This window comes from Rhamphochromis longiceps, linkage group LG5 (assembly GCF_057381845.1).
Source record: "Rhamphochromis longiceps isolate RC_006_pf linkage group LG5, R_longiceps_female_GT1.1, whole genome shotgun sequence".
NCBI lineage: Eukaryota > Metazoa > Chordata > Actinopteri > Cichliformes > Cichlidae > Rhamphochromis > Rhamphochromis longiceps.
Window position 1 is genome coordinate 23,717,760 of NC_140561.1, and position 14,122 is coordinate 23,731,881.

Consider the following 14,122-nt stretch of genomic DNA (forward strand, 5'->3'; position numbering starts at 1 on the left):
GGGGAAGAAACATCTTTTATTGATGCTGCCCTCTTGTCGCTCTTTTTTGTGTCTCAGTGTCTCAGGCCATTTGGTTTTTGCCCTCTTCACAAGTGTCATCTTTGCTGTTACTGGGGACTCGTCTTTTTATGTTTCTTACAATCTGTTTTTGGCTGTATGTAGAAGAAGGTTCAGTTCTCCCCCCTCAGTGATGGCTGTATGACAGCTATCATTATTATTATGATGATGATAATGGACCCTATCAGAAACAAGATGTTACATCACTGTTACTATTATTATTCACAAATGGACCTTCAGACATGAATACAGCACAGCTATGAGACGAATGGATCTGAGCCATGTTGGATGAGTTGCTATTTATCATCACCTGAAATTCAGGTCAATAAAGATAAATCATACTGCTGTGGCTATTTACATGACAGCCTTTGAAAAATCACCAGGATACCCCCCACGCATCACATCATAGAAATCTGCCTTGTCATTCCCCTTTTATTATACATACTGCGAGATTTCAAAACTATATGGAAAAAGGGGAAAATGCAACAGGGACCTGGTTTCATTTTTAGCTATTTATACTATGAGATTGAGCAACTGGAGGACCAGGTTCACTGTCGTATCTTTTTATTATTCATTTATTTTTTTCCCCAGTTCTATTTATCTAATTTATGGGTCTGCTCTGGACTTGCTAAATGTTCAAAGATGGTGTGATGAAGAGCTGAAAACAGCCACGTTTTCATCACAAAAAAAAGGAGGGAATGAGTAATGATGGAAAAAAATAAATAACTAGCTGTTGCACACAGTCAAGCGTAAGTTCTTATATCTGTTTATACATACGTACTTATGTACATTTATTATGAATTTTAGCCAAAATTAAAGATTAAGAGGTTTAAGATTAAGCGATCACAGTGTGGAACAGTCAAAAGGCCCCGAGCTGGTGACTGGTGAGGCAGATCGCTGTAATAAGGTCTCAACAGGTCCGTTAAACATACAGGAGTCTGGCCGTGTAGGGCTTTATATGTAATTAAAAAACATTTTTTAAGTGCATTTCTGAATTTCCTTTTTTCCTTTTAGATGCTAATGAAAAAAAGCAAGAACAGAGGTGATGTGTGGCCATCGGCTAATTTGTTAGCAACCTAGCTGCTGTGTTCTGGACTATTGAGAGGACTGAGCAATGAAAGTAAAAAGTCTGTTGCCATAAGCTAGTGTGAAAAAATGTAATTGTCTATTATGTGTGTATTAATTAGAAGTTATAGGAGTACATCCCCAATGCTCTAAATGACTGTTAAGTAAAAAATAAAGATGTTTATGTTAATAGTGTTATTACACGTGAAGAAAATGCACTAGTTACATCCTCAGAAATCTTTGTTGCTGACCAGCAGTGCACGCCTAAAGATATGAAGTTTGCTGTTATAGGTTCTTTGCTTAATGAATGACCATTTGTGATCCATTTCAGATGTAGACAAACTAAAAATTTGTCAGTGTTGAAAGTGTTTGTGGTTAAAGTGCACCTACATTTAACAGTAGCAAATTTATTGGTAAAAGGAGTCTTTGGTTAATGATTTATCTGGATTGATGCTCTCTATAGGTGTGATGGGGAAAAAAGCAAGAAAATTACAAAAAAAACCCAAAAACCAACGTGATTTTCTATTTTGTCTCTTAGATAATACCACACACAAGACCTACATCATGATGGAGGCAAGACTGGGGGCTCTGTTTAAGTCAGAGAGCGAGTACACTATCCTTGACAAGTGAGTACAAAAGCTATATAAGTGAAGAAAAAGATAAAAAGTTCAAAGGATTAAATTTTTAAAAATGTGCACACTTCAGTCTGTTGGCACCAAAGTGCAGCGGTCTGTTGCTGAGCTACTGGGGAAGTAATTTCCCTTAGGTGAATAATACTGTACAATACAGTCCTACTTTATTAACAAGAAGTCAGCTAGCAACCAGAGCTGTGAATAAAGGGTACACAAAATACGAGCCAGCAGCTGCTGTTTCTTTTTGTTAGTAGCATTTCTAGATTTGTGCCCTGATTGCTGGCGTCATGACTTACGTTAGTTGCCTTAATTTGCTTTCCAAAATTAAAGCTGTTTCAGCTGACAAATGCTTCTGAAAAGCAATAAAGAGAAACAAACCGCGTTGTGTTATGTAGTTACTGAAGCATTTCTAGATTTTTATTTTTTGTTTTTAGTCTCAATTTAATTGGAAAAAGTTGAAGTGAAAGTCTAGATAACAATACATGATTGTTTTGGAAATATAGTTGTTATTATATAATTATAGTTATTTATGTAATGTTAACATTTTGTACTTGAAACCCAGCTGCTGCCTTTTTCAACGAGTAAGAAACTTGTATTTAATGTTTCTTGTCAAAGGTTTTTTGTTGAGTTATGACTTTAAAATTTATAACAGCCAGATTAGGAGAGGTTGTATTTTACCAGCTAAGTGTTGTTCTTTGCAGCAGAAAGGGGAACAATTCCAATTTCTCAGCTCACTGGATGAGTCTGGAGCACAGGGAAAGCACATAGCAGAAAAAAATAAAGCGTAGTGAGATGACGAAAACAAGTGAGTGAATAAAGACTACAGAATTTACTGAAACCTGATGGAGCAAATTTCTAGGCATGATTTATCCCCTCTCATCCTGTATATCAGATAAGTGAACCGGTGATGTAAACAAGACAAAAAAAATGTCCTTCCTCTTCTTCTTCCACAAGGACAAAACCCTTAAACACAGACGCCTTTATTTGAACTATGATTACAGAAACGGTGCATCAGGACTGTCTCAGCTGCCAATATGAACGCAGCCCTTAAATGGAGATCTCACAAAGATCCTGAGGCAATTTCTGTCCTTACCAAGTGAAATCACCTCCCTTTTTAAAAAGAAAAACATTTAACGTCTGTCCTTTACTGTGAGATAAGTTATAAAAATTGTATCGTAAAGATGATTTGTCTGAATTTTTTGGTGTGAGTCTGAGAGGTGAAATTCAAGGCTAAGAACGTCCTCAAATTACTCTCCGCTGCTTCTAAGGCTTAAACACCATTACATAAAGCTACTGCTCACAGTTCTAGCTCAAGGTGACTGAGATAAGTCCATCAACATGTTGTTCTGCTCCTTTCTTCTCATTTATTTTGTGCGAGCTCAACAGTTGGAGGGACACTGTTTAGAAAGATTTTGGTGCGGAAAAACAAACTGGTGTCTGGATTTAAAAAGTGGAATCAATATGAGGAAACGTCTTTTGTCCTGTGAAGCTGTGATGGTACAGCGTTTCTGCTGGTTTGTGTCTGCAGTAATTATGAATTAAAGTTATTGTAGGAAGGTTTCAAGTGTTTTATTTGCTTTTTAGATTTCCTGGTAAGACACTGAAAGGGAAAAAATACAAGCCTCTTTTCCAGTACTTTGCAAAGGTTAGTACAGTTTTTCTTCCTGGTTGTTTCACAGTTATGTCTAATGTTTTTCAGAAACTAAACAGTATGCCTGTCTTTAATTAACACAGCACAGTGACACCTCTATTTACATCTAAATGCATCCATGAGTTTGTATTGTTGCTGTACTACTCACCCTGTCCTCACCCTTCATCTAATATCTTGTCATTTTTTTAATTCAGTGTTCAGAGAAAGGAGCTTTCCAGGTTTTGACGGATAACTATGTCAAAGAGGAAGAGGGCACAGGAGTGGTCCACCAGGCACCTTATTTTGGAGCTGTAAGTAGGATCTTTTCTAAAATCATGCAACTGTGACAACATGCAATGCTCATTACATAAGGGGGAGCTGCAAAAAGTAAAATTAAATGTTAAAGAAGTGTTGCTCTTGGTTTGTAGTAATCATAAAAAGCAGAAAAATTAAAGGTTCAACTGATGAGTTCATAGATTCTTGGGATGCTATTTTAAACAATTATCTTATGAGCGTCAACATCTTATGTGGATTTATTGGGTGTTTTTATCTGATGTAGGATGCTGTGTTTCTTGCCTGATAATTTAAATTCTTTTAATTAAATGTATGCATTTAAGATGAGATGAAATGAGCACACACATTTTCAAATTCATTTCAAGTTGAGGTATATTGTTGTCGAGGAGTGTTTGTTTTGAGTGCTATGGTATCAGTGTATTGAGTCCAATGCAGTAGTGCTATCAGATGTATTGGGTCATTGCTAATAGGTTAGATGGCCTTGCCAAGGGTAGACAAGTGCCCCAGTGGCTATAGCCAGCTTGGAATACCAACCAACTGTCTTAGCTTTCTGTACAGCAATCTCTGAACTGTTAACAACACCCTTGTAGTTAGCATCTCATTTAAATCTGCATTTAATTTTTTAATTTACTTAGTTGTCACAATAATTTTGATTTTCAAAAAAAATGAAAAAGATCTTCTTCAGTTAATAATACCATATCAAAAACAAGCACATTAGCTCTGAAGTTGTACAGTAAAAGGGAAAGAACTGTCAATTTATGTTCTTCAAATTGTATTGTATGACTAGATGTGAAATGACCATGTGACACATCTGTCTTGGGTTTTGACAGGCTGTTTGAATACAAATTACATCTGCAGCCGGACAGTGCTCAGATCTTTCATGCATAGCTGTCACATACCAGCAGTGCTTGTTTCAACACTGCAAAAAAGTATCCAGCTCAACAAGGAATTTAATATGGAGTCATAACATATCTTTACACTGTCGAAACTGGGTTCACTTTTGGTTGCACCTATATGCAGTAATGGAATTGTAAAGTGAGCTTAAGATGAAATGATCAACATTAAGATTGTGTACTCTAATTTATTTCATTTACATTTTCATTACATGTGACTTTGTTATAAGTGGATATTTGTGACACACAGAGAGAGATTAGATGGATGGATGGAAGCATAGATAGATGGATACTTTAGATGATCCCACAAGGGAAATTATTTTGTTACAGCAGCAGGATAAATAACAAAGAGTTAACTTAAAAGTGCCGCAGGCACTGCATAAGGGCCTTATACTAGGCAATGCAAAAGTTTATATATACAGTGAAAAAAAACAAAAGTAAAACTGTAGTTGACATTGTGCAAGAGGGTAGTGCAAATTGTATTTGTAAAATAATAAATAATATGTATACTATAAATCTAAGAAAAACAGCCGTGAAAAGGTTTAATACAGAAGACTGTATTGATAATAAAGATGCCAGACAAACCCATCTCTAAACTGTAATATCTCTCTGTAGGATGATTATAGGGTGTGCACTGAATACAACATCATCCAGAAGGACCAGGCTCCTATCTGCCCTGTGGACGCCTCGGGCTGCTTCACTTCAGAGGTCACTGACTTTGTGGGACAGTATGTCAAAGTGAGTGACACTTCATGCATTTACATGCAGATTAGGTTAGCAAACATTGCATGTATTCTACCCACAATAGGAGCCGCTGATATGATACACATGATAAATATTTAAACATTATTGATAGCTGGATTAATTCAGTGTTTCATTTTCTGCCTTATCAGTTCACACTCCTCAACTGTTCTCGATTTCCTCCATTTGTATCTTGGAAATGCGTCTTTTCTTAATAGACTTTCTCTTTCTAAAAGATTTCATGATATGTGCCAAATTTCTGTTGTTAGTCCTCTTTAGAAATATGCTTTAGATATATTCTCTTTAGCTATACTTGCAATAAAATGTTTTACCTTTAACTAATTCTTAACTCAAACTGTCTAAATGTGAAGTTGAGGGAATCTGTGTCAGAGCAGTCTTCTGGAAAAACTTGCTGCCAAAGCACATTGTCATTTACCAGCGCACTGGATAGCCTCTTCAAGTCTGTCACACCCAACTAGAGTCCTAAGAGAATAATGAGTTAAAAAGAGCATTCATATATGATCTCATCACTATTTCACATCCTGGTGCAAAGGCCAGGGAGTGACCTGCCTGGCCACTAACAATACAGCGTTAGCTAATAAAGAGTGTGCAGCCACAGTTCTCCGAAAGTCAGTCATAATCCACTTTTGAAATGTGTTAAAGTGTAGCGTGAGTTTCAAGGGTGTCTGAGACATTCTTTATTACTGCATAAAAACTCAGAGACAGTCTAGGGGACTGTCAGTCGCAATATTTGCTACACAAGAAGCCAAAAGAGCAGCCACTCTTCTGTAAATTGAAAAACAAAGCCGGTATCTTACACAACATGAGAGCTGCATCTTACAGCCAGAAAAGTCTGCAAGTTAGCAGTGCCAGCAGAGCGAGAGTTCAAAGTCCGTCACCTTCCCGGTGCCGTGGAGCTTCTTATGACAGCCGGGGACGCTCGGGTTATCATGGAACTGCCATCGAGGTGGGCACAGAGATACATCAGCACCATGCCAATGAGAAAGAGGAAATGCAGGAACTCAATGTCAAGTTCGCAGGATACATTCAGAAAGTTCAGGCACTCGAACAGAGAAATGCTTCTCTTCAAGCTGAGCTAACTGCCCTGCAGAGCCGCTATAAGGGAGGCCCCACGGGCATCGGAGAAGAATACGAGCTCAAATTTAAAGAGGTGCGAGAGCTAATTGAGGTCCTGACTAATGAGAAGGGAGCAGCTGATATTGAACGTGGCTACATCGAAGAAGAAGTAGAAGTTTGGAGACTTAAGCTGGAGGAGGAGCTGGCACTTAAAGAAGAAGCAGAAATGATTCTGAAGGAGTTTCGTCAAGATGTTGACAATGCCACGCTGCAGAAGGCTGAGCTGGAGAAGCGCATAGAACAACTGGTGGCCGAAATAGAGTTTCTCAAGAAGCTGCATGATGAAGAAGTGGCTGACCTCATGAAGCAGATTGAGGACTCAAAAATTAGTGCTGAGATGGATGGCGATCGCCCTGATCTGGCTGCTTATTTGCGTAACATGCGTGCAGAGATAGAAGCTGTTGCTGCTCGCAATGTCCAAGAAGCAGAGAAGTGGTACAAGACCAAGTTTGACAATCTCAAGGACCATGCTGGCAAACATGAAGAACACATGAAAACCATGAAAGAGGAGATCACCACCTTCCACAACCAGGTGACAGATCTTCAGAATCAGATTGATGGTCTGAGGGCTCGCAATGCCGCCCTGGAGCAGCAGCTGGAGGACATGGAGATCTCCCACATGGATAAGGTGGGGAACCTAGACAGCGTCATCGCTCAGTTGGAGTCTCAGCTCTGTGATACCAAACTGGAGATGACCAAGTATCTCCAAGACTACCAGGAACTGCTGCACATTAAGCTCAAGCTGGATGCAGAGATTGCAACCTACAGGAAGCTGCTGGAAGGAGAAGAGGAGAGGTTGGGAATTCCCAAAGATGTCTAATTACATGGGAGAGGATCAGCGGCGAGTTTAAAGAATGGTCACAAAGAGGATCCGCAGAGTATCATGGAGTTTCAAGATCAGTTCACTCTATTTCTTACCCTTATTCTTTCTGCGGGCTTTTTAAAAATGTGTTTTTCTGAGCACAGATGCCAACACCTCTCCTGACACTTTGCCTAGACATGACTCCACTAATCAGGTGTTATAAATTTTGGGTACATATTTTTTGACATGAACTCTGCCTGCATCATATAAGGAAGAGTTTTGATCTATTCTTGTAATCTTATATGTATGCTTGTGTAGTTTTGGATTTCCCCTAACAGTTTATTGAGATATAAGACCCAGCCCTTTCCTACTCCTTATTTGTCTGTGATCATATTCTCCTTATGTATTCTCAAAATGATCTTCATTCCTATTCATTGCCTTCCTATAACTCTTGAATGTTTGGGGTTTTTTTTTTTTGGAGTCCTCATTTCTCCTCGTTGCTTTCCTTTGCTCATGCTTATGCAGTACCCCTGCTAAATTTATCTTCTGTCTTTTCCCAGAAAAGACTGTTGTACCTTCTCTGTTATCACTTCCCTTTGCTACAGTTTGTCACTTTTTGCCATCATTGTCTCTCTTTATGAAGGTTTTGGACCCGTCTGTCTTCTAAATGAAACACTCAACTCAAGCAAAGCAATATATAATCGTAGTATTGTGACTGATCTTTACAGCAACTCCAGTTAATTCTGAATGTTTTGACAAAACTGTTGACCATTCACACTAATGTTGACCAATTTAATAAAGATTTAAGTGTGTGCATACAAAATATTAGTAATGAATGTTCTTTAACATGTTGTCATTTCCTAATTTGTCTTTTCCTACAAATAATAAATTGAGTAGACAAACAAATGCCCATTTAATACATAGCAAACCTAATCCCTCACGCAATTTTTCCCTGATAAAATAGCATTCATAAAAAAAGGATAAATTGTTTTTCATAGCAATTCAAAAATATAAACACTACAAAGAGTGTTTCTGATTATTTGCCACATTCAAGTTCTTATCAAAGTCCTAATAGGAAGACTGAGTCTTTTTTTTAATGCATAATTTGCTTTTCTTCTTTTAGTGGATAGGTTTCACATGATTTTTGTTATTCAGAGCATAAAATTTGGTCTGTTTGTTTGGAGGTGTCAGGGCAGGGTCGGGTTAGGACCGTTATCTTGCACTTAAGAAAACCCAGATTTTTACTATGATTTACTACAAATTCAAACGATGCAGAAATAGATTTGGCTCATGTGGTGTTTCTTTAGAAATAATGTTCTCACAGTCCTCCTTCATCATTTATAGCAATCTCTCTATAAAGGTGATAAAATGCAGCATCTGACCAAGTCAAGCCCACTGAATTTGGATTTTTTTTGCTATTTTCTATTCTTCATTATCCTGTAAATAAACTGTAAATACTGTGGGTGTCACAACGGGACTAACTTTTATGCAAATCTAAACTTTCACCCTATATTATTTTTCATCTGTGCAAACTGGGTTTGGTTGTGTAGCTGGGGTAAGTAAGATGCACAAACAGAAAATAAATGAGCGTTTTGGAACCTTAAATCAGATGCAGATTAATTACAAAGAAATCACATGCATGTGAGTAATTTTATAACATACTGCTTAAGTCTTATTTATGTTGAATTGGCCAGGTGGTGAAATTATTTCATTCTCTCAGTGCCAATTTTCCTGTGCACATCACAGGTGTATCTTCATGCTTTAATGAGCATGGGTCAGGACACAACAAAATTTATCCCTGGGTGAAAGAGGGGTGGGAGGCTGGCATGGGAACTCTCTGCAAAGAGGTCACGGCCACCTGCCAAGCACTTGCTGAAAAGTCGTATCTATGAGCATCCTGTGAATTGCACTTGGCTAGAGGGACATAAAATATGGGATGATAAGACCCCATATTAGACTGTTTGCCATAAACACTGAGCTCCATTTTTCATAGTTGTATGGGTAGACTGGCCTTGGTTGCAAAATTACCTTGGATTTTCTGCAAGAAAAGTCATACTCATATTGAAGTTTCCAGAGAATTCCCCTGATCAAGGTCTATTCACCAAGTATTAAAGGTATGGTAGCCCTGAAGTGTACTGAAAATCTTCTAAGAAATAAAATGTAAAAACTGAAAGTTGCTCAGTAAACATCCCATAATAACATGCTATTAGGATATGTGAAATATGTTAGGTAGAGACAGTTATTATTGATATAATACTATGGAGCATAATATAATGTAGCGCTGCAGATATCAGTTATTTCAGTAATAGAGTATTCAATCGATTAATTCTTCAATTTTTCGAGTAATTGGAGAAAAACGTATTTTTGGCTTATTAATGAGAAATAACAGTTGTTCAAAATGAACTATTCACAGGTTTCCATTTTAAAAATACACCAGTGCCTGCCTGAATAAAGGCTCCGCCTCTTTGCTCTTCATCCTTTTTGTGTAGACGGACTCTGGCTCCACATTAAACTGCTCACATGGTGACAACTGAGTGCTATGGAGGTGTGGATTAAACAGATCTTTCGAAGCAAAGAAATTTGCACCGATGACTTTCTATAATGAAATTATTCAAGTTACTCGATGAATTACTGCAGCCTTAATTGATAGAACTAAACTTTAAATTATTTCACTATTGTCCACTGTATGGTGACCTTGACAGTATAAAAAATGGACGCAACTGTCACCTGTCGGTTTGTGAAGTCCAGCTTCGAAGCTGCAGTCATCTTCTTGGTAGCAAACAGTAGATGTGAAGAGGAGGGGAAGAGACTGTGAAACTGCATGCTCAGTAGATCTCCATTAGCCAGTGAGTGGCTCTCATTAGCCAATGAATGCACAGCTTCATAACACAGATAATCCTCCAGTTTGCTGCCAGATATGACCAAGATTTACAAAATTGACTTAATTTTTTTATTCACTATAATCCAAAATGAGTGACTGAGCCCTTAAGGTCAAGAGGAAAGTGTTTACAGAGGCCAGGATAGACAGCTGTTTTCTCGTAGACTTGTATAGGACGAGAAGTTTTGCTGCAACCTCCATCTGGTGGTCATAGATTGATACAATGCACGTTTAAGGCTTTTCCACGGTGACATATATTGTCTTGCCCAGAAGCTATGTCTGTCCTTTATACTCTCTGTGGTCTGTAATAAGATAAGATAAGATAACCTTTATTAGTCCCACACGTGGGAAATTTGTTTTGTCACAGCAGGAAGTGGACAGTGCAAAAGTTATGACACAAAAATTAGAATACAATAAGAATAAATACAGTACACAGCTGTACAGAATAGAATAAAATAATATACTATATACAGTAGAATAAAATAGAATAAAAATATACAATAAGATAAAAATAGAATACGAATGCTATATACAAGAATACGAATGCTATATACAAGGATAAGGATAATAAGGACTCGATTTAATTCTGTCAATTTATACAGTGCATAAAATGACATTGTGCCACTTATTTTTTACTATTAAATGTTTAACAGTGCTGAGATATTGTATTTATGTAATATTTATTTATTTATTGTGGAAAAAAACAGTACTGCAGGTTTTTTTAAAAAGACGATATGACACAAATAGTGTACTTAAAAACACAAAACGTTCACTGCAGTTTTCATTCAACTAGATACAATTATTGCATGATCTGAAGTGTGATTACTGTTAGATGCTTATTCATTAATTGATTAATTAATTTTTGTGCATGGGTGCAAAGAGCAAACCTTACAGTGATTTTATAAAAGTTAACTTTGAAATGAGCTGAAGAGCACTGGCAGATCTCCATGGATTTTTTAACTTCTCACCTTGCAGCTGTGATGTACAGATGTACTACTCCAGACTCTTTCAGTATGCTGTGACATGACAGTTGGCTGTAGTTTAAAGTGTAAATGCGCACATCTGTCCATGCCTAGCCAGCTGAAATCTTTGACCCTATATGACATTGACATGTGGCTCTTCAGCCCTATTCTGTGCTATAAAGCATTCTCTAAACAATGTCTCATGTTTGGTGGTTCTGTTACAGGATGCTGACAAAAATATCATCAAGTGGCTGAAGGAGAACGGTCGCCTCGTCAATGCCAGCTCCTACAAACATAATTACCCCTTCTGCTGGAGGTGAGACATCAAATCAAATCAAAATTTATTTATGTAGCACATATTAAAACAACAGTGTTGACCATAGTGCTTCACAGTCAATAAAACATGAGACAGTTAAAACAAACAATAAAAGAGGACAACAAACAATAGGTAACAACGCAACAAGCTAAAACAGCCAACTAGACAGAATCAAAAGCCAAATTAAAAAAATAAGTTTTAAGACGTAATTTAAAAGACTGGATAGACTCGGCAGTGCGAATATGAACGGGGAGGTTATTCCAGAGTCTGGGTGCCACGGATGCAAAGGCCCGGTCGCCTCTCGACTTCATTCGAGTCCTAGGTTGTGCTAGGAGCCTGTGGTTTGATGATCTAAGTGCTCTGTTGGGATTGTATGAATGGAGTAAATCAGACATGTACAGAATTCAAACTGAAAAGCTAATGTTACCTCCAGCATCCTTTTCTGTGTCACTCAAATTAACAGCTTAAATTTTTGCCTTTCACCACGGGGATTTTAAAGCACCAGTTGAAGAAAAACTCAAACTTCTGGACACAGGAGATTTTTGTCACAGATGTTAAGCCTGACTCAATGAAATATTTTCTCTTTGAGTGCCACTGGCCTTATTTTGTTGTAGAATGTGTGAAGTTAAATGTTTAGTATGCAGGAAAGGGGTGTTCATACAGAGGCTTGAGTGTATTCACTGTAACATTGGCTTTGTTGTGCTCTGTGCAAGTCCAACATCACATACAAACCATCAGGCACATGTAGAAACACACAGCTGTCTGTGGGTTTTTGTTTTTTTGAATTGACTAAGGCACGTTCACACTGCAGGCGAAAGCGCATCAAATCTGATTTTTTTTTTTAACCCTATGCGACCCATATCCGATCATGGTGTGACAGTGTGAACGGCACAAATCCGATATTTTCAAATCTGATCTGGGTCACTTTCATATGTGGTACTGAATCCGATACATATCCGATGTTTTAGAAAGCGACTGCTGTTTGAACGGTCATGTCGCATTAAATCCGTCTTTTACGTCACTGACACGAGACAGACGCCAATTATCAGTGCCGGAGAAGCACCCGATAAGACATCGCAAACGCTTCCTGGCCATCCAGTGTAGATGTCAGTGAAACTGTTGGGAAGACAACGTTGGAGAAACGTGAACATTTTATTTGTACTGTATAATCTGCAGATTCTGACAGAAATCTGCAACTTTGAAGCACAGCTCCTCTAAAACAGCAATAAGGATCATTATTAGGTTATCTACATTATTATGTAAATAACAAAATAACTTAAAGCAAAAATTGGGAAACGTAAAGTCCAAACTCTTTATATTAAGGCCATCAGTCAAACAATATTGTTTGCTCTGGGTCTAAACAGAGCGCGTTGTGTGCGACATCTTCTTTTGCGCATGCGGGCCGCTTTGAGCGTTCACACTACAGAGAGTTTGCTGTCGCATTTTATTTGTAGTGTGAACGAGCAGACAAAAAAAAATCAGATTTGATCAAAAAATCGGAATTGAGCATTAAGACCTGCAGTGTGAACCTAGCCTTTGTGACTTTCTGACTTTGAGCAGCTGCCCTGCGACCTGAGCAAGATTAATTAACCTTTGCAAATATGAAGAGATATTTTCTCTAAGTCTTTAGAAGACACAAGTTTGTAGAGATCAAAGTAACTATTGGATGAACTATTCACTGCCTAAAAGGTAAAACTTGTGCTTTGGTGGTTTTCTGAGCTAGAGGATGAGATCCATGTGGTATGTGCCATAACCTTTGAGCTATCAGGTCACCCAGAGAAATCCAATAATAAATACAGCAGATTATTGTAAAGAAAATGGATAACGAAATACCAAGTAAACCTGTATTTTACAGAAGATTTTTTAAATGTATATTTTTAAGTAATAATAATAATAATTTTAAAAAGATTGATAAATTGTTTTTACATTTTATGGCTTGACAGTAAATATAAATGAGATCAATATATTATCTGTATTGTACAGGATCCTTTTGTTTGATTTAAGACCCTGAAACAGCTTTATGTCTCAACTTCAAAATAAAAATACACTTTCGAGTATAAGTAAAGTTTTCGTTTTAACCTTTGTGCGGTGTTTTGGTCTTTCATTTTCAGTATTTACCAAAAGGAAAATTATGCGATTTATTTAATTTATACAGCACCAAAACACAACAACAGTCGCCTCAAGGCGCTTTACATTGTAAGGTAGACTCTACAATAATGCATACATACATATGTTATTTGTTACGTTGTTCTTTTTTTTGTCCAAACACTGTCACTGTCAAGCGCTCGCACAAGTACAAAAATGAACACCACACAAGGTTAAAGTTTATGTGGTATGCCTCTTTGATCCTTTTTTTTTCTTTCTTTTTTTAAAATCTGCTGTTGTTTTTTCAGATCTGACACACCACTCATCTACAAAGCCGTCCCCAGCTGGTTTGTCCGAGTGGAGCACATGGTGGAGAATCTACTGGACAACAATGGAAAATGCTATTGGTAACTTTTTTTCTGAAAAAATGATAACTGGCTTGGAGGCAGTGAAGTGGCAGCTGCGAGCATCTTGCCAAACAAGTGTTCTTAAAAACCATGCCAGACAGCAGATAGAGTCCCAAAACAATTACAGCCCTCCTCTGCACTACTAAATCAAGTTATTGGACTGTCTCTGCAGAGCAGCTATCACTGGGTATAGTAGTTTTGAATGGCAAAGAATTAGATTTTA

The 14,122-nt window shown here is 37.6% G+C and overlaps 2 protein-coding genes across 2 annotated transcripts in view; both read left to right on the top strand.

Moving 5' to 3' along the window:
- The window catches only part of iars1 (isoleucyl-tRNA synthetase 1), a 64,910-nt gene that overhangs the window by 16,845 nt on the left and 33,943 nt on the right, over positions 1-14,122 (top strand). Inside the window, exons 8-13 of the mRNA XM_085406750.1 lie at positions 1,661-1,748; positions 3,339-3,399; positions 3,600-3,695; positions 5,187-5,309; positions 11,316-11,407; positions 13,801-13,899. Of these exons, the coding sequence (XP_085262876.1) occupies positions 1,661-1,748; positions 3,339-3,399; positions 3,600-3,695; positions 5,187-5,309; positions 11,316-11,407; positions 13,801-13,899 (559 nt within the window). The remainder of the gene's footprint in view (positions 1-1,660; positions 1,749-3,338; positions 3,400-3,599; positions 3,696-5,186; positions 5,310-11,315; positions 11,408-13,800; positions 13,900-14,122) is intronic.
- On the top strand, positions 5,423-8,091 carry vimr1 (vimentin-related 1). Its single transcript, XM_085406751.1, has one exon. The coding sequence runs from the start codon at positions 6,136-6,138 to the stop codon at positions 7,267-7,269; it is 1,134 nt and encodes a 377-aa protein (XP_085262877.1). The 5' UTR covers positions 5,423-6,135; the 3' UTR covers positions 7,270-8,091.